Source organism: Schistocerca cancellata, chromosome 2, assembly GCF_023864275.1.
Source record: "Schistocerca cancellata isolate TAMUIC-IGC-003103 chromosome 2, iqSchCanc2.1, whole genome shotgun sequence".
NCBI lineage: Eukaryota > Metazoa > Arthropoda > Insecta > Orthoptera > Acrididae > Schistocerca > Schistocerca cancellata.
In genome coordinates, this window is record NC_064627.1 from 587,692,463 (window position 1) to 587,714,492 (window position 22,030).

Consider the following 22,030-nt stretch of genomic DNA (forward strand, 5'->3'; position numbering starts at 1 on the left):
AAGACTCACTGCTACAGGGTGCAGATTCCGGAGGATCTCGTTCCAGAGGAATCGGCATTCTCCCTTGCTCGGCCTGCAGATTCTAGGGCATAAAAATGGTAAGCAGTGTGCATCGGTGAAATGGGGTCAGAAGGGTGAAGGTGTCACATCGCAACACCGATGAAGAGGATCTCCAAAGCAGGGAAGGAGAAGACTGATTGCCTTTATTCAATTTCTTAGAGCCTTTATGGTTGGCAGATGAAGACTCACATGGTTGTTCGCTGGAGGGACGTAAAAAGTCTTCATGGGAGTATTCCTTTTGTCCTTTCTGGCCTGCTGGTTGTTTAGCAGGTGAGTTCGCTTCTGGAGGTAAAGATTTCGTGGCTTGTGTGCAGCTGTAGGAGAAGACAGCGACAGTACCTTGATATTGGGCAATTTTACAACTGCAGTGCTGAACTGGAGGTCACAAGTCTGTGTGGCCATGTCGCTTGTGGAGAGAGTTGTAGCAACAACAGAATAAGTGCCAGATGGTAAAAGGTGGGCAATTCCCCTCGTGAGCATCTCTACGACAAGTAACACATTTGGCTGTGTATTGATAGGAAGTGGGTATGTGGCTGTAACGCTGACACTGATAGCAATGCATTTAGTATGGAATGTACAGTCTGACTGTGATGACTTCATAACCTGCCTTGATGTTCAATGAAAGCACTGCTCAATTAAACATGAGAAAGAGAGTGCATGTGTAGGCATTAAGGTTGCATCCACCTTCCTCATTACCCAATGGACAACAGTGATTCTCCAATCAGAGAGGTAAGTTTGGATTTCTCCTTCAGTCAGACTGTCAAGCAGTCTAGTGTAAATAACACCATGTGAAGTATTTAGCTTTCAATGGGCCTCATCACCAAGAGAATGGCCATGGAGGAGCAAAAGCTGGTAGGCAGTTGTTGGGCTTGAAAAATCACACTTGGTCTCCAGAGGCAAAGTTCCATTATGTAAGCAAGAGCAGGATTCCACAGGGCCTGCAATTGCATCAACACCTTCCTGAATAATAAATGGACTAACCGTAGCAAAGGACTCCTCCTTCGGTATATGACCATGAGGAAACGAGCTACAGCTGTGACAGCTTTTGAATCGTTAGCCTCATTCCATTTATGTTTAGTAGACATAGATTGAGATGGTGATTGGATCACTGCGAAAAAATCCCCCACGATTGTCAGCATCTCTGATGGTGTGCTCCTTCCAACTGTCCCCCTCCCCCTCCCCACCGAGGGGTTCACGCAGACGCACCTTAGATGATTGTTCACACCTCAAGTCACACCTCCAAAACTCCTGAAAGTGGGAATAATTGGCAACTGGGAAGGTAACAGCTCAGGCAGTCACCCCTCCCTGGATCTGGGCTGTGTCAGAAGGTATGTGCAAACCCTACCTGCCGACATGGAGCTGGTACTTACACCTGTTACCTGTTACAGGTCAAACACCTGGGCTGGCCTTCAGGAGCACACAGGGAGGAAGAAGAAGCAAAGTGAAACCTTAAATCCTGAAGCAGAGGTAGGGGAGGAGATGGAGAATGAAGAAAGACAGATGAGGGAATATTCCAATGCCGGGCTACCAAAACTACAACACGCATTCCTAAAAATACAGGAGGATAGACATGCAGCACGGAACAGGAAGAGGTGTTGCAAAAGCAGGGACCCCTTAGTAGCCAAGCACGAACTCACTAAAGATTGGCGAGCCCTTTGGAGGGGGGGGGGGGGGGGTAGTAGTAATTGGTGATGTCTGATCCGTGTGCAAAGATCGTGGCCTCTGCCAGGAGGCTGTCCACTAAGCTCAACCAAGAGGTGCCAGCAGCACAGTAGATTCCAATGTAGTGAACCAGTGCCAACAATGTGGAAGAAGCTACTGATCCATATGCCAGTACCTGTAATCCAGTCAAGATAGGCTAGTGCTTTGTAAAGATACAAAAGAGGATGGAATGGTCCACACCCAACGAGATGTATCTGAGGCAGCAGATGGAGAGAATAGACTTCTAACATGGAATATAATCATTTTTTCAAGTTTATCCCCCGCAGAAAATAGATACAGTGACTTTTTGCAAACAAGGAGTTTGAACTCCTCTATATGAGATGAGAGTCCACTCACATTCCACTGAATTACGGGAGTCATCTTTTAGTGAGCGTTCTCTCTCCTCCTTTCTCTATGTCATGGTGATGCACTGCAGATGATAGGGGAAAATGCTGTCAGGTCAGGCCATTTTGTTCCTCCACAAGCTTATCTATTTCTGTAACATTGCCTTCGCTTTCAGAAAGTGACAATAGCCACCGAACTGATGTTTTTAAAACAATGTTCTTTCAGTTTGGTCACCTCTTGGCTGTTACTATCGCTTTATTTCAAGGGGGCGTAGTCTGTATGGACAAAGATGATTTTTATTTAGCTTTTTGGGACATAATATTTTTGTTTGGAAGAGCCATTGACCTAGAGCACTAAAAAATTTTGAAAGATTTTTTTGTTCTTCAAATACAGCTCTACATTTGTGTACACTTGTATCTGGCTTTTATATTGGAGTCGATGTGTAGCTCTTGGTTAAAGGGTTTTGCAAAGGCTGTTGCAAAGAATGTTGTGAATGCTGCAGATGGTATTGTCTTGAACGCTTTCTTTGCCTCAGTGTATGGGATTCTCCTCATCACATTCAGTTCCTGAATTTTTCCTCTCTTTGCTATGTAACAGAAATTCGGCTCAACTTGTTATGATCATCCGCACAGTTTGTACACTTTGGGGAAGGTATACAAAATTTGCTTTGTATACCTTTGACTCATCTAACATACACAACTTCACCAGTACAACCAAAACTTTTTTCCAGACTTTTGGCATTTAGAATGTTTGAGAAGGTTTGGTATATAAGATCTAACTTTGAAGCAGATAAAACCATCCATGACAAATCCCTTGCTGACATTAAGTACGCTGTGTATTTCAGTTATTACAGGGTGTTAAGTATCTAAACCTTTAGGGTACAAAAAATGTTGTGTGATGTTCTTACGTTGACCACTAGCATGAGGTTACAGAGTCATTTGACTCCTTCAAAGACCTTAAATTGCTTTCAAACGTTTGTTGAAATTTCAATGTGAATGGTGAAATTTTCTCAAAGGACACCTGCTCTCTCTCGACTACAATAAAGTAACTTTGGCAAATTTACGTTCTTTCAATTCTTTGTGTCAGTATTTTGAGTTTGAGCAGTAGAACCCATTTTGTTCCCACAAAGCAGTAGGGAAATAAATGCTCATCCAAGCAGAGCCCTGCTTGCTTGGGTAAGCCTCATACAACTGGGGTGTGGCAGTTGCGGTCATCTTTTTTGTATAGACATTTGTCTACCATTCTTGCAATCCAAGCAGCTAAGCTATGCCAGGAGCCCACACACCCAGAGACATATAATTTTCCACTGTCATGCCACACAATGGTTGTTGAAATATGCCCAGAGTTTATTGTAATAGAGCACTGGCAATGTTGGCAATCCCAGAGCATAGGAACCCCCTGACTGTCAGACTCACATGCAACCATTACTGGCTGCACACATTTCAGATAGAAATTTGTTTATTTATTTCTTATGATGCAATTTGTTTTTCTAAGGAATATTTATTTTTACATAAGAACTTGATGTTCAAAATTTTGTAGCACCATGAGCTCTAAAAATTTTTGCTCTGCTAATAAACTTTTTCTGTAACAATGACCTACTCTGGTTTACAGTATAAAGTTTCTTGATTATAGAAATGTATTTGATTTTACCTAACATACTGCTAATGATGGAAAGAGCGCCCTGCATTTGTACTAATAATCTCTAAAACATGTTTCTTAATGCAGGACAGTAAAACACACTTATAGCTTTATTAAGAAATAATGGTGGAGATGTAATTACCTATTAACATTGCTGCATTTCCTCTAATTCTTGGCCAAGAGCTCTTCAGGTAAGAAAGAGTGTTCATTATTAGTAATGGCATCAAATCCTTCAAGTCATCAACCTGTAAAGTAAATTAAGTAAGTGACTGAAATAAATGTCGTGTGATTCACTTATAGAATATTGCAATTTAAAACTACTTCTCACAACTGCCTGCATCATATCCCCAAAACTGTAACCTTTGCCCTCTAACATCTTGGAAGAGCACTCCACAAACCATCTTCAAAAATTATTACATTTACTTACATCCTATTCCTGCCTCTGCTCACCACTACACTTTGAAATTAATCCTATCCCCAGCACATGTCCTCATCAATCCCTCATAGAATCCAGACCACATCTTACTGGACTTTTCCATCTGCCACATACCTCAAAATTCCTCCAAACATCCCACAAAACCCAAACAAACTCAGAACACTGTTCTCAACATATCCACCAAATCATCAATGGTACAGAAATTTTAGTCCTATCCAAAGGCCTCATATTGTGCCACACATCCGAGCTCAATCTCACCAAGCTCATCAAAGACCTACTCTTTTTCTCCCAAAGCCTACAGTAGAAACGCTGTTAGCTACCAATGCACCAACCAACCTGTCAACCTAACCCCAACATTGAACCTTGTCTATTCAAATTCATACCACCATCCAAACATGACCCTTTCCTTCTCCCACCAAACCATTCCCTAGTTCCCTTCCAGGAGTCCCTTATCTTCAGACTGTCCTCACTCACCTTACCAAGGTACTTTCACAGGAATACACACCTCTCAACAGAGGAAAGAAAAGCAATATGTAATCACAAGACAGACCCTGCGTCAATCATCTTATGTACATACAAAGGCTCCACCACTGTTGTGATGAACAGCGGTGATGAACTGACAGAAATAACCTGCCAACAACCTGAAAACTCCACCTACAAGTTTTGCCACAGTGATTCCATGCCAGTAGTTCAGCATAACGTCCAACCCCTACTCAAATCTGTAGATCCACCCCAAAATTTCTCATGTGGACCAAGTTCTCTCCTCACCCCAATGACCTCCCACCCCCCCACACACCCAATTTTTACTGCTTCTTGAAGTTCATAAACCCAACAATTCTGGACTTATCACTGTAGCTGGCTACTGTTCTCCCACAGAACAAAAATCTGCTCTTTTTCACCAAACATCTCCAACCAACTGCCTACAGCCTAGACTCGCACATTAAACGTATGAATCACTTCTTTCAGTGACTCCAAATCACTTTCATCCCATTACCAACTGGATTTTTAACTGTTGACATCTCCCTGTACAACAACTCCCATGTCCATGGCCTCCCAGCAATTTAAGACTATCTCTCCCAATGTACTTGTGACTCCAGACTTCATTCCTTATACATCTAACTAATTATATTCTCACAACTAACTATTACGCCTTTGAGAGGAAGACAGACAAATCTGTAGTACAGCCATCTGCACACACATGGTTCCCTCATATGCCAATCTGTTTACAGACCACTTAAAGGAAGCCTTCCCAGCCATCCAAAATCGCAAACTACTTGCTTGGTTGAAGTTCACTGATGATATCTTCTTGATATGGACCCAGGGTCATGACACGCCTGCCGTATTGCTCCACATCCTCAACAGCTTTTCTGTCATTTGCTTGACTTACTCTTCCTCAGACCAGTGTGCCAGTTTCCTTGACTTTTTTTGACCTCCACATCTCCAATGGCTCCATTCAAAACTTCTGTTCGTTTCAAGCTCACTAACAATTAAAAGTATCCACATTTTGGATAGCCCTACAATAGAAGATGTCCATATAATGTTAACACCAGAGCACAGTGCACCTACAGTGATGAAAAACCATTACCATTTATTTTCAGTGTCTTACTAATGCCTTTACAAACTGGTACTATCCCCCAACCACAGTCTGCCCACTTTTCCCATGCAGTGTTCTCACACACCTGCAATCTTTTCACCGCACTGAAGAACCACCAGCAAAAGAGCATCCTCCTCATCACCCAGTATCACCCCGTGCCACAGTTCCAATTATTTATCATCATGCACATAAATAACGAACATCCTATCCACAATCCTCCCACCGCTCCAAAGTGTTATCCCATCACCCACCTAATTTATGCAATGTCCATGTCCATCCTCATGCTACAACCACTTGCCACAAGGGTCATACGCATGAGAAAAACCCAAGTGCATGACCTGACCGATGCATTCGTCCAGTACATCTTACTCCAGTCCTGTCACAGACTTACTCCATCTCACCGGAGGATGGGACTACTTGCAACTGCGAAAGTACCTGTGTCATATACCAGATCTGCTGCAAGTTCTGTACAGAATTCTATGTGGGCGTGACTACCAACTGAGAGTCTACTCGAATGAATGGCCACTGCCAATCTGAAACCAGGAGAAAACTTGACCAGCAAGTGGTAAAACATGGTGCTGAGAACAACGTGCTCAATTTCAATGGCTACTTCACAACCCAAGACCTCAAGTGCAATCATTCCGTAAACACACCCCTTACTGCAGTCTCCACTTCCTCTGTTCTGTCTCCCCAGTCCAATACACTCCAAATCATCATCATCATCATCATCATCATCATCATCATCATGTGCTGCACAAATTTACCACTACCACTTCCTCTCACATCCATTTGCTGCCTCCCTCCATCCCACTAGCTGCCCTTTCCTGACAGTCACTGATGCCACCACCTCCCCCTCCTCCTCTAGCCCACTCCAACCAATACAGCCCCTTGAACCACAATCAAGCTGCAGCTATGAAATGCATGGCAGAGGGGATTAGTACGATACCACACACTAGGGTTTCTTGCCGTTACAGTCAGATGTGGATTGCAGCAAAGAGGAACGCTTAAATACCTCTGTGCTTGCTGTTATTAGTCTAATTTTGTTTTCACTGTCACTTAATGCTGGTCCCTGACATTTTATACATAGATTTTCTTGGGAAAATTTGTATCTATCTGCAAGGGTCTGTGAATTCAGTTTTTTTCAATATTTCAGGATGATCTCCCATTAATCAAACCAGCATTTGACATTCTGTCCCACTCTTCCTTGTATACGATCAATATGTTGTGTTAGCCCTGTTTGGTCTTGGTTCCACCCACTTGAGAAACACTCTAGGGTGGGGTGCACAAGTGACCTGTAGGTGACCTCCATGGCAGACTAACTGCTTTCTTCCAGTATCCTTCCACCTGCTTTACCTATGACTGAGATTATGCGATCATCTCATTTCATAACCCTAAAAACTCGTAACTTGAGGTGTCAGGAATTCTGCCAGATTGTAGCGTTGATCTTGCACAATATTTTGACTATGTGACTCATTATCCTCATCAGGTGCTACCTGAGACTGCTCAGCGAGTAGAAGAGGTATTTATACATACAGCCTTCCCCATAAATGGTCAGTTTCAGGTGCTCTGTCTGCAGTCCATTTAACTAGGCATTTCCTCTACAGTCCAGTGTGGTAGACCAAGTGCTGGCATTCCATCTACAGTTTGGTGAAGTTCTAGGTGTTCCCTTTGTGCTCTGTTCATGCTACAAGCATTTTAAGATGTTACCCATTTGGTCCGGTAATCCAGGCCAAGCTCTGATTTTCAACTTCTGCTCGAATGCAGTTCTAAGGGTTTCCTCCACAGTCTATTCCTGCTAGAAGCATCCTGTGATGTTCTAACTTCAGTCCAGTATGCCTCGTGCTCTGTGTGGGTTTCGTTCCTCATGTCTACATTCTCAGTTCTTCTTTTTCTGGAGTTCTGCTGCTGCTAATGTCACATTTTCAGCAACTCCAGTGCAGGAGCCCATGCTAGACTGTACTCGTACGCAGTTCCACGATTCATGAAGTTTTTCCATTCCCTTTATTTCTATAGACACTCTTAGAATACTGCTCCAGTATCTGGAGATCTGTCCCAGAACCCTTGTTTCAGCATATTTCATGGAATGATTAAGTTACAAACAGTACCCACAAGTGACTGATTTATTTTCTTGTCTTTGGCGTACCTCTGATTTCCTTTGCCTCTGATGGCCACAGTCCCAGTTGTTGTATGACATGCCACACTGGCAAGGTACATTGTAAATTCCTGGTTTTCATAGTACCATGTGATCTTTCATATTTCTCAGCAGTCCTCTTATTTTGATAGGGGGATACGATACAGATTTGATATTATTCTTCCTGAGAATCCTGCTGATTTTGGCAGAAATAGACCCCACATAGGACAGGTACACCACAGTCTTTGCTCCACATTGCTTTTTTCCTAGATCATGTGGCAAAGTGGCTGGTTGAAGCGCCTTCTCAATATGTTTAGCCTTGTATCCATTTCTGCAGAATACAGATCATAGATGTTCTATTTCTGCTGCCATCTACCTAGGTATTACAAGGTGTGCGCCCAATGGACCAATGTCTTAAGAGCTCCATTCTTCTGTACTGAGTGGTGAAAGCTGCTGGCTTGCAGGTATAACCAGTGTGTAGGTTTGCAATACACTATGTAAACCAATGACCCATTTGCTCTCCTTTTGACAAATAAATCCACAAACAGCAACTGGTCATCCTTTCCCAGTTTCACGGTGAATTTATTACTTAAGTGGCATGTGTTAAGATGCTCCAGAGACTCATCGATCTTCTCCCTACTACGAGGCCAGATCACTAAGGTACCATCCACATAACTGAAGAAACATGTAGATTCATATCTGACCATCTCTAATGGCTTCTCTTCAAATCTTTTAACGAACATATAAGCAACCACTGGGGAAAGAGAGCTGCCCACGGCTACACCTGCCTGCTCACAATATTGCTCTCCCCCCCCCCCCCCCCCCCCCATGTAGAAAATAAGTTGTGGTCAGTATATGCCTGAACAAACCAACAGAGCACTGTCAAATTTCTCTACAATCAGCCAATGATTCTTTCAATACCACCCAGGTGAACATGTACATCACATCAAAACTGACAATTATACCACATTCTGTAATATGTAGTTGCTTGAGGCATTGTAAGATGTCCTCTTAGTTGCAAATATGACAAACACACTTCCTCACATACGGGAACAGTAGTTTCTTCACGTACCTGAAGTACCTGGCTGCTGAGTATGCTGATGTGCCAATGTTGCCAACTACTGGGTGCAGTGGCATGCCTTTCGAGTTCTTTCGACCACCCATATAACCTAGGTGGTACTGGCACTCTCGATCGTTGCCATGTAATGACCTTGTCAGATATACGTATTTCCTTCAGGAGAGACTTGGGGTCTTCTTGTCCACTTTGTATGTACGTTTGCAATCCAAAAGTCTGTATGCAGTGGTCTCAAGATGATGATGCACTTTCTCATCACAATCAGCCTGCTGCAAAATGACTGTGGAGTCCCCCCTGTCTGCTGGTGACAGCACAATGCTGCTGCCTTCCAGGGGGCTCTTGAATGCAAGCCTCTTATCACTTAATATTTTTAATTTTGGAGACTTTGTCTTGGTGAGCACCCTGCATGTCTCCCAGTGAATTTCTTCTGCCTCATTTGGTAGAAATGTGTTGGCTACTTGCTCCACTGAGCTGATGAAACTAGAAATAGGAATTTCTAGGATTGTTGCAAAAGGTGAGATCTGCACTGAGCACCTTCAAAGTGCCGACATCAAACTGCATCCCAATTAGGTTAATCACAGTGTGAGTGTCTCCCCATCTTGCTGTGTTTCCTTACTCATGAAGTCAAGCTTTGCAGACTCACACACTGTGCATTCTTAATGATGTACTCCACTGGATACCAAGAGCCACTGTGCACACAGTCCCCACGTACACCTGCTAAGAAGGCTGCCAAGTACAGGCGAAGGTATAAAAGCTACCTGACTATTAAATCTAGCTTGTGATGCATATCTCAAAAATTCTCTCTCACAAATGCCATAATCAATGTTTTATCTTGTTCACCATTCTGATGTTGATGTGATGCTTGATCATGGCAAAAACTGGTCCTAAATCTGTATCTCAATATCTCAGCAGTAAACTGATAGAACTCAGCTTCCTCCCTTTCTTATGTCGAAGCCTGTCCAGCTTCTTGATAGTTCGGCACATGTCATACTCTTAGAGTTGTTTGGTGTAATTCTTCAGGCTTCCCTGGTGATCTATTGACATTTTGAGGTGTCAGGTACTCTGCCAAATATTTTAACAAGGGGACTCATTATCTTCATCAACTGCAATCTGAGACCACTTGACATTTGGAGCAAGTGGTAGCCAAGCCTCACAGCACATTGTGTGCACTGAAGTCATCCACAAGCAGGAACAGGTCACTGAGAATCCAGAAGGGTCCTGTCAGTACATCTGCATCCAATGGCTTTTGAGACGAAACATATAAAGAACACACTGTGATTTTAACTGGTGTGGGAACTTCCAATCTCCTCACTTAGTTCTGCACTTCCGCGACACCCACATTTTTCCATTCTTAACATAATTCCTAGGGTCCATCTCCATTACATGGTATCAGGTAATCACACCTTTACATAAGTTGAGGGTGTTATGTAGCTCAGCCACAACAGCATAGACACATGAGGCCTTTGCATCCCAGAGGCTTAGATTCTTGGTTTGACGAGGCAGTTTCAACTATGAGTGTTCCAGTTCGAAATCATTTAACATTTTTTAAGGAACCAGCAATATTCTCCAGTGCATTGTGAATGTATAAAAGAGAGACCTCAAAGGCTCTCATGATTGCAATGAGGTTCTAGGCGCTCAGTCCGGAACCGCGCGACTGCTACGGTCGCAGGTTCGAATCCTGCCTCGGGCATGGATGTGTGTGGCGTCCTTAGGTTAATTAGGTTTAAGTAGTTCTAAGTTCTAGGAGACTGATGACCACAGATGTTAAGTCCCATAGTGCTCAGAGCCATGATTGCAATGAGAGTGTTATGGCAGACTAGTACCCTGTTACTACAATTCTGAGACTAGTTCTAGTGTGGACTGATCAACCAAGCTCTCTTTTTTGGTTGAGTGTAGGTACTAACTGACAGTATATCCAACACGTCCAGAGTAGATGTGAACTGAGGTCATCATATAGGGCTCCCACGAGCCACTAGGGGAAACAAATGTCAATTAAGATAGAGCTCTGGGTACTGAAGCAAGCCTTATACAACTAGAGGGTGGATGGTGCTCCACAGGTTGCCCACAACAGACTGTTTTACGTCAACAGCATTTCAGCTCATCAATGCACAGTCGACCTTGAGGTCGTGCCTTCCTTCCAGTCCAGAAGGTAAAGTTAAGGCACCCATTCTCCAAAACAATGTTCCACTCCACACTTATGTTCGCTGAAGTATGACTAGAGTTTAACGTAGAAATAGTCTGGCAGTGTTGGCAGCCCCAGCAGGGAAATCCTGAAGTCGCCATATCCATACCCAAGCACTGTTGGTGGAGATGCCTCAGAAAAACACAGCAATCCTTTCACTAAGTTGTGGGGGACCCTGTTAGTCCCCTCCACCAAGGCCTGTCCAGTTTGGCAGTGAAACTATAGCCTCTATGATCTGTACTCTGCAGAGATGGATGCATGACCAAACAGACTCAGAAGGCACTTTAACCAGTCACTCAGCCACATAATCTAGAAGAAGAGCAACATGAAGCAAAGACTGTGGTGTACCTGTCCTATGAGGGATCTATTTCTACCAAAATCAGAAGGATTCTCTGGAAGCATAATGTCAAGTCTGTGTTGTGTCCACCTATCAAAATAAGAGGACTATTGAGAAATGTGAAAGATTACTTGGTACTATGAGAACCAGGAATTTACAATATACCTTGCAAATGTGGCATGTCATACAACAAATAAGACCATGGCCATCAGAGGCAAAGGAAATCAGAGGTATGTCAAAGACAAGCAAATAAATCAGCCATTGGTGGGTACTGTTTGTAACTTAATCATTCCATGAACTATGATGAAACAATCATTCTGGAACAGATCCCCAGATACTGGAGCAGTTTTCTAAGACTGTCTTTATAGGTAAATGTGATGGAAAAACTTCATGGATCACAACATTGGGTACCAGCATAGTAGAACCTGGGATATTGCATTGGAGTTGTTGAAAATGAAACATTGGCAGCAGTAGAACTCCACAAAAAGAACAACTTGGACTGTAAACAAGGGGAATGAACTGCAGACAGAGCACCAGGTGCACCAGACCCAACAAAGGAACATCACAAGATGCTTCTAGCAGGAGCAGACTTCAGTGGAATCACCCAGAACCACACCAGATAGTTTGTCAGCATGTGGGCATGTGCACCAGACCGAAGATAGAAAGCCAGTGTTGGCCTGTCACGCCAGACTGAAGAGAGAACACCTAAGTGGGAGCAGATTGTAGACAGAATGCCTGGAACCAACTGTGGAAGGGGAAGACCGTACGAGTCATTTATTGTGTTTTTATTTTGAGGCATCTGTCATAGATGATAGTTAAAAGAGGGACTAACTTAGCTGCAAATTCTGTGTAGATTTTGACAAGGATACCATTGGGCCCTGTAGCCTTATTTTAGTGATTTTTGTTGTTACTCAATCCCACAGATGCCAATATCTTTGTCAGTCATCTCTGCTGGGCCATGAGACGAGATAGTGTATCTTTACCTTCCTTAGTGAAGGAAAATTTGAAAACTGAACTAAGTATTCCTGCTTTTGCTTCACTACCATCCATTACAGTTCCTTTATCATCTATGAATGTTTCTTCACTAACATTTTTAGCCCTAACAACATATAATGACTGGAATTTGTTTGGATTTTGTGAGAGATCTTTTGGTAAGATTGTAGTAAGGTAGTTTGGTAGTCACTGGAAGCTTCACTTATCGCCCTCTTGACTGCCAAAGATGTTCCATCAGCATATATCAACTTATAATCCTCTGTTAGCAGTAGTCAATGTTTCTTTAGACGTTTCTTTACAGTGATTTTAAATCACAGACAGTTACTTCAAACATCCAGTGTTCTACTAGGTACATATCTATGTAGTATATGGTCAACTATTCTTTTAAACTGCGCCACAGTAGTTCTACTGCTCCTGTTTCAAGTTCCTCTTTAAGATGTAACACAACTGTCTCCTTATCTAACTTACCGAAAATGTATATCTTTCTACTTGTTTTATCTATAATTTGTACTTAATCATTGTTGTTAGGGCTGTGTTGTGGTAAATGACATCAGTTTCAATACAGACACCATCAATGAAGTTAGTTTGATTTGTTGTCATTAGCTCTTACATATTTTCTTCATAAGTGGGCCCCCAAACTATCTGTTCTAGGTAGTTTTTGGTGAAGGCATGCAGTAATATTTCGCAGTATGTCTTGTGATGCCCATCACTTACAAAACTGAAATTTTTGCAGATGACTGTTGGATGATTATGGTCTATTCCAGTGATGACAGTATTTGGACTAATGAAGTGAGGTTCTGCCTCAATTTTTCTGTTACCTCTGGGGCTGAACCTGGGGGATGATAGAAAGATTCAATTACAAGTTTATGTCCACCCTTGATACTGAGTCTTACAAACAAAAACTTGCATGCAGTTCTCATTTCTATCTAATTGGATTCGAGTCTACTGTGGCAAATGTACCACTGTCACTTCTGACTCATCTATCTTTTTGATGTACACAGACATGTACCCCAAAAATCTCAATGCTGTCGATTTTGGATGTTAGCCTAATTCCTGTGCCTTTTATTACATGAGCTCCACAGCTTTTTGAGACTGCTTCAAATTCTGGAACTTCATTGTGAATGCTTCAGCAGTTAACCACTAGAGTTTGAATTATTTCACCTGTCGGGGTCATTTTTTTTAATATTACTCTAATACTTTACGAGTCTCCTATAGCTGTCATTATCTGGAATGGATTGGCAATCGCCTAAGCTAAAAACTGAGCATATGCACCCACAGATAATCAGCCACATGGGTAGCAGCCTTTGCTCTATAGTGAGCCCTGACTCATTTAGGGTGACCCTACTATTCTCAGCCCTATGACAAGTCCAAGATGTTACAGCCTTGCTTGTCACAAAACCTTTGAAGTCTTGATTCAAGCCTCCTAATTGACTTAGTACTATTTGGCCCTGATAATTTCTGGAGACAATGCCGCAGATTTTAAGCATCATTGAAATTCTGTGACCAAGGCTGGTCTTCTCAATTGCCTCAGTCAGTTACTGGAATGATCGAAGTATTACCTCAGACCCCACACAAGGAGCATTATTCATTCCAACATGCACCAAAATCTACAATTGGTTGCATCTTATTACTTCAATGGCTGCCAAAAGAGCTTCTTCAACACGCTGATTGGGCGTGCCAGACATACGTAGAAATTGCACAAGGTGATCCCGCACATCCCATGCTGACACATACCTAAGAAGTATCATTATCGCAGTACATTTGAACTGTCAACAACTAACAGATCCCGACACTCTTTTGTGTTTGCCTCACCTTGACACAGGAAACAGCAGTTTCCTCAAATGATGATGTATGTGTCATTGGCAGAGGTACAGTTTCAGTGGAAGATGGCTGCAGTTCGGGCACAATGTCTTACCGCTTTTTCTTCCATTAGCTATATTCCCACCAGTACTTTCCAGCATTACATTAATTTAGAACCAAATTTAAGGTATTTGCTGTGTGCTGCTCCACAAAAAATTAAGGTAACTTTATTTTTATTTTGCAGGTTGTTTTCATCCAACAGTGTCTCCTGGGCATGTACCATGGATATGTTCCAAGTGCAAAGTACTGTTCTTTCTGAAACTTCCAGGCAGATTTAAACCCTATGCCAGACCGACACTTGTACTTGAGACCTTTGCCTTTTATGGGCAAATGCTCCATTGACTGAGCTATCCAAGCACAACTCACAATTGAGCTCACAGCTTCACATCCATGAATAACTCATTCTACTACTACTACTACTACTCTCTCTCTCTCTCTCTCTCTCTCTCTCTCTCTCTCTCTCTGGGTTTGTTTCTCTGTAAAGAGTCACACAATGAGTAACTTGGATTACATACAGCAAAAGCATCACTAGGACATAAACTTCTACAATGAGATATAAATAAGTCTCTCCACTAAATTTCTCCCACACTTGTCTCCCTTTTATCATTGATTCAACAACTACAGCTGTATGCCCACAGAGGGAATTAGATTACAAAATGAAACACTGAAAGTAGTAGATAAGTTCTGCTACTTGAGTAGCAAAATAACTGATGATGGCCAAAATAGAATGGATATAAAATGTAGAATGGCAATGGCAAGAACATTTTTTGTGAAGAAGTGAAATTTGTGAACATCGAGTACAGATTTAAGTGCCAGGAAGTCTTTTCTGAAAGTATTTGTATGGAGTGTAGCTATGTATGGAAGTGAAACATGGATGATAAACAGCTTAGATGGTTCAAATGGCTCTGAGCACTATGGGACTTAACATCTATGGTCATCAGTCCCCTAGAACTTAGAACTAGTTAAACCTAACTAACCTAAGGACATCACACAACACCTAGTCATCACGAGGCAGAGAAATACAGTTTAGATGAGAAGAGAGTAGAAGCATTTGAAATGTGGTGCTACAAAAGAATGCTAAAGATTAGATGGGTAGATTACATACCTAATGTGGAGGTGTTGGATGGAATTAGGGAGAAAAGAAATTTGTGGTACAACCTGACTAGAAGAAGGAATGGGATGGTAGTACAAGTTCTGAGGCATCTTGGGATCACCAGTTTAGTACTGGAGGGATCTTGGGATCACCAATTTAGTACTGGAGGGATCTTGGGATCACCAATTTAGTACTGGAGGGAAGTATGGGAGGTAAAAATCAAAGAGGGAGACCAAGAGACATATACAGTAAGCAGATTCATAATGATGTATGTTGCAGTACTTATTCGGAGATGAAGAGGCTTGCAAAGGATAGAGCAGCATGGAGAGCTGCATCAAACCAATCTTCGGACTGAAGACACAACAACTACTATCATTGATAGGAGTGTATGTGGAAACTGAGATGAGGAGAAAGGAGAAAATGGCATATTAGAGGTAGACATTCTCCCTAAAGATATTTTAATTAAAATCTCTGTTAAGAAAATTCATGGAAAAAGGCTCAAGCCCTAGCATAGTTCTTGTTTTATTTTCAGCAAGAGTACATAGTAGTACACTGCAACAGTTTCAAAGTGAAAATATCCTGACAAAAGAAAATTAATATGCTATTTAATACGGAATAGGCCTACTGCAGGAAGGACAATATTTTCTGTTCAGAATCTATGATCAAACAGTTTACCTACTTATTAAAGTTAACTTTACTAAGTTTGTTGAAATTTTCTTAAAGTAAGATGCAAATAATCAATTATATGACAAATGTTACATACCAGAATTTTTGAAACAGCTGTGATGAAGTTGGTGTAATACAGAACAGATTCATTATGCAAATGTTCCTGGCACATTGAATTCAGCTTCTCAGTTTGCAACCATGGGCATACCTGCTTCAATGTATATTTACAAGCCTGCACAAAATACATTATAACAAATTAGATAGAATAGAAGAGAGCACAGTTTTCATTAAGTATATTGTAAGAGATGTGTTCTGCATAGTTAAACTCATCCACTCTCTCCCCCAACACCACTCTCTACTGATATCACCCTTATTATTATTACTGATAACAAAGATAATGACAACAATAATAATATAAGCTGAACAAAACAATGAAAAATTATTTCTGGAATGGCATGGCAGTTCATAAAGGGAACCTGAAAAGTGTTGCAAAAATTGAATATTTATATGTATTTCGTTAAAACAAAAATCTAAATATCAGTGCCTTCCCGACTCTCACAAAAAGCTTCTTGTTTTATCTTCTACAATGAACTGGATAACAACCTCCTACCTTTTAATTTAAGTACTCAAAAATTTTATAAATTCTGTTTAAACATACAGCTTCATTTATGGAAATGACTTTTTAAGAGTGGTCTGGGGAGAATCCTGTAGGGTAATCTTCAAAGATTAAAGGAACGTTATGTGCACTTCTTTCTTCTTTTTGTCAGTCATCGATAGACCACATGAAGTAACTTCCCCATAAAGCTGGTTTCTTACCCGGTATTTGATCTTTCCAATAATTTTCATTTTTTCTTTCTGTTTGAATTACGTATCATTACAAATATTGATGACTTTTTTTAATACGAGATGAATTTTCTAGTCTTTCAGAAAGGTATGCTTATGGATCATAAATATGAAGAAAGAACTGGGAAATCAGTAGTACAGTGAGGAAATGCAAAATAATTTATTACAGGTTTCTAGGAAAGTACAGTTTTGATTAAACAAGATAACAGACTAGTTCCAAAATACTGTTCCAATGTGTGGGGGGGTGCTTATTAAGTAGGCCTGACAGCAAACATTGAAGAAATTCAGAAACACATTTTTGGGATTTTAACAGGTTGGTATAGGTTACATGACAGTTTATCAGAGAGGCTCAGCGAAGCTAAAGAAGAACTACTGGAAGAAAAGCAACATTGTTCTAGGAAATATTTAGAGAGCTAGTATTGAAATCAGATTATGAAACAATTTTGCTGCCTCCATTGCGTGCCTCAAATAGGAGTCACGTGAAGGAAACAATGAGGGATTATAGGGCATATGAAAGCAGTCAGTCTTTTTTTTCCTTCAAAGCAAAGACAAAATCTTACTTTTATGAATTTTGAAAATTATTCCAAAGTATCTCATATATAAAAAGACGCAGGATGGAAACTCATCATCAAAGGCCGAAATCTGATTTTTTTATTTTTTATTTTTTTAAATATTTATTTTACATGCCCTTGTACAGTGAAATATACAATGTGATTTTGTGTGTGTGTGTGTGTGTGTGTGTGTGTGTGTGTGTGTGTGTGTGTGTGTAGGGGGTGCCCAGAAAAATAATCAGTGTTTGTCCAAAGGGATGGTCTGGGGAAAGAGGGTGGGGGACTGATGAGTGTGTCCTGCTGCCTACAACACAAGTGGTTTAAGGCCAACATCTACGAACCATGTGGAGGATTCAATGTGACAGTGAGTTTGAGTGATTGATGGCTTTCATCTAAACTTATGGGAAAAAAATGTATGCATGTATCACAATAATACGCTGGAAGGTGTTTTCCAAGAAAAAAATTCATCAAGTAGCCTTCTTTATTCTTCAGTCTTTAAGAGTGTACAACTGCAGATGGCACCAATTTGCCCAAATTATCTTTGCAGAGGAGTGACTGATGTAAGTAATAAATATGGACTTGAAATATTTGCATTTGTGGTAAATGCAAATATAGATGTGAATTCTGTCTCGAAATGTGAACACACAAAAATTACCTAATAAATGCTATTTTGTACCTTATCGTACCCAGATGAAGTATTACATCAGAGATAGTGTTAGTTTCTATACATAGTTATTGAAAACTTAAATTTTTCATTACCAGTATTGCACATCGTCTGGTGAAGCCCAATTTGGAAGGATAACGTGCGTAAGAACATGTTTGCAAAATAAAAAGTGCACAAATGCAACAACACATCAGTGCACTCAATTTCATGGTGCCACACAAATTGTAGGCAATTGAATTGTCAGTATAAGACACATGCTATGTAATGCAGTGCTGGAATCTGCCATGAGACCCAGGAAGTTACAAAGAGAAACATATATGTTTGTCTGCTAGCTAAACTTCCAAAGTTGGTACAAATACAAACATTTTAAAGTGCGGTTTTAATTGGTAGGTATTTTGAACTGTGGTTGCCTCCAATACTGGTAGAAGTTGAGCCTGAACTACCTCATTTACGGCACTGTCAACTTCAGCAGGCAATTGAGCAGCAGACATCACGAATTCTTTATGTTATGCGCTCCTTATTGTTTCCATTTCTTGTATCGAAATGAGTGAAGAGACTAATTCTTGTCCATCACAGAGTCTGATAAACTCGCAACAGTAATGGTATTCGCGATGTGTCAGTTCTGCTTTTGCAGAAAAATTGAAGATGGGTGTAGGCTGTCTGTCTTGTGAGTGGAAAGCAGGGCACATTCCCCGCAGTGCTCCTCCATCCTCTGGTGATCTTAATTCTATTTGTTTATCCTCATGGCTGAGTGACAGTTTATAGTGCCCACATTCTGCACTGTAGCAACTGGAATAAAAAAATAAAAAACACTTGTCAACATATTTTGACCACAATGAAAATCTTCCCTCAACAGCTGAATAGAGTTGTTTTTGATTCCACTTCTATGTAAAGTACTTTGTCAATTGAAGCTGTAGTGTCATCAAGTATGAGTCATAAGGCTGTAAAATACCCACAAAAGGTCAAAAATCAATATTCTCCAGTTTTTTAATCATCACATTGGATGAGAAAAAAAAAAGAAAGTCAAGAAATACCTTAAATCAGAGAAGCACTCTGTTCACCGACAGGAAGTTGCTTCTGCTTTTCATCAGAAACAATCACTTCTTGAAAGCTTAAATGGATCAAAATGAAGCAAACCAGCTAAGATCATTTCAGACAAAGAAGTTTCTGCAAAAGGAAACATTTGAGTCAAAAGGCTCCCCAAGCATCACTTCTTTACAGCATTCAATTTCAAAGCACTAAGGGCTTGTCTGCAGGCACCTAGCACTACAGTCTTTTAAATTTGTGTTTTTAATCATTTAAAATTACAAGAACCTAGATGCAGGCTTTGCCAAAAATAGATGCAAATTTTGCCAAAAATAGATGCAAATTTTGTCAAAAATAGATGCTATCTTTTTATTCCCTAGTGCTAAACCATGAAAAAGTATAAACGTCTATAAAGGAAAGAACTCCAAGATAAAATGCCCATCAAATGAAGATGGAAAACAACTGTTACATGCTATACGTCAGCAGATACAGTCATAAATAAAAGGTAAAACAAATTTCAGTATTTGGAACCACTGGATCTTCATCACGAGAAAAAACGTAAGTCAAGGATATAAGACAATTTAAGGATTAAGTCAAAAGTCACACAAATCCTGGGTAACAGGAGATGATGGGAGAGGTGTGTAACGTAGCAGAATAGGATAGTATGAAACAAAGAGTATAATTTCACGCATTTCGGAGATTATGATACTATAACATGATGTTTATGAGAACTTATATATGCACAGAAGTTTAAATTTTGACATTGCTTGCCTACTGTATTAATGAAAACTAATTTGAATTTAAACCAGTTCTGATAAGTTTAAGGAGATAGTGTACTATAAATGAAAAATGTGTCAACCATAATATAAACATAAGCCCAACTTATCCTGTGAGAAGTTTGTATGTAAAAGACTAATAGTGATTACAAAGAGTCCATTGAAATGACACAGGAATCATGTTAGGAACAAAAGTTATATTGCAACTGTAAAGTAATTGTCAGAAATAATTAGGACACTGTTATCCATGCACATTTCATGAAATTTAAATATGGAAACAGATATTTCAACATGCTAATTGTTTCAGAAATATTGCCATGATTTGCACAGCTAAAATATATAACCAGTTTTATGAAAGCATACAAATGTTAACTGTAAATTCAATTATGATCAAACATTACGTAACGTGACTGCAAATATTGTAACTTAGATAACCAGCAATGGCGGAAGCCGAATCACGTTGGTATTACAGCAGTTAGTATTAACGTAGTAGTGCCTCAGTATTACTGTCAGTCTTACATCAATTTTTGGGCACTAAACCTACGTCAGTTTTATCTGTGTTGTGACGCAATAAATGTATTTTAAAAGTACTTACTGTGTTTCAGCTATGTTATTTTCAGGTAAACTTGTCAAAAATTGCCTGATGTCACATAAAACTGAATCCAGAAGATATTTTAAGGGGAGAAACTACATTAAACCTGAATTACATACCTCAATGATATCTTTGACAGTCAGCAAGTTAGATAGTAAAAACGTAGCCACTGAAGCTAATTGCATTTTAGTATAGCTTGAGAAGATGGGATTCATTTTAACGATTTAGGCGACACCAACAATGAAATGCTGTCTACTATACTGTTAGCGCTTTTTAAAGTGTAGCCCTCTAATCCTCTATTTTTGGTTTCCTGAGGGCAAGTGTCTTGGGTGGAACTTTCGCTTATGCTGGGTACTTTCAGTTCCTATATCTACTAACATCTGGTAAGTAAATTCAATATTTTCAATACCCATAACATTATTTAATATATTTTCTAACATAAATGAACTTAATAACCACAAATGTTACCTTAATGACCATTTCATGATCATCATTCAGATGAAGAAAGAAACAAGCTAAATTTCCATTTATTTGCTCCAGGAATTGTGTCTTAGATGGCTTGTTGCCATATCTTGCAATGTCACCAAAGATCTGAATAGCTGTAGCTCGAAGCTCAGGATCATCTTTCTCAAAATAAGGTTTTATACGTAAACCAATGGTCACTTGAATATTTTCTATCTGAGCGTCATCAGCCACTTTCAACATCCTGATGAACCCTTTCATTGCTTCAAATGGTATCTTGCTTCCATTTTCCTGGTCATCCAATCCTTGCAGCAAGGCAGATAAGACACATTCTGAATGCCTATTCACCTAATAAAGAGAAAATAAGAAAACATGAATTTCAAAAAAATTAGCCAAGCTCTCCATCAAATTAAAAAAGATGCAATGACACCACCACATCAGACCTAATTTTGGTAGCATGTATCATAATTTTATTTTATAAAATAATTCAAATTTGCAACCACACATTACATCTGTGCTCGTCTTGTGTAATCTTAAAGTACGAACACTGAAAAACCTCAATAATTTCTTAAAACGAAATTTGGAGTTTGACTTCAGCAACTAAATGAGGAAAATGTAATAGTGTTACTAGTGTTTGGCAGCAAAAGTTTAAAAATCATGATTTTTTTCCATAGCTGTTATTTTCTCAGCAACTGTAGCATATATCAGATTAAAATTCAGTTGTCAGCTGCACAAATGTTTTTAATTAGCTTTACAGGTTTCAACAGATTAATCTGTTATCTTCAGAAGTCTACAAAATTAAGATCCTCATAAATCATTAATTCTTGGCTGAATATTTATGTTAAATATAAGTAGTTTATTACAAAATCACTTCATATTGTTTCAGCTGTTGCTAATAAATTTGGATAAATTATAGTGCTTGACTCCATCCGGTGGCTTTGACAAGTGAAGTCCTGATAAAACATGTAATTGGCCTGTTATTAAATGTTATCTGTGGTTATCTTA

At 40.0% G+C, this 22,030-nt stretch overlaps 1 protein-coding gene across 5 annotated transcripts in view; it reads right to left on the reverse strand.

The window, feature by feature from the left end:
* Positions 1 to 22,030, reverse strand: part of LOC126162203 (maestro heat-like repeat-containing protein family member 1) — a 275,479-nt gene that overhangs the window by 40,622 nt on the left and 212,827 nt on the right. For all 5 annotated transcript variants that reach the window (XR_007535034.1, XM_049918545.1, XM_049918542.1 and 2 more), the window contains exons 26-28: positions 21,032 to 21,373; positions 16,209 to 16,343; positions 3,887 to 3,989 (exon numbers count right to left, since the gene is read on the reverse strand). Coding sequence is in view for 4 of the 5 variants with exons in the window: in XM_049918545.1 (XP_049774502.1) it covers positions 3,887 to 3,989; positions 16,209 to 16,343; positions 21,032 to 21,373 (580 nt within the window). In the remaining variant the exon portion in view is untranslated. The remainder of the gene's footprint in view (positions 1 to 3,886; positions 3,990 to 16,208; positions 16,344 to 21,031; positions 21,374 to 22,030) is intronic.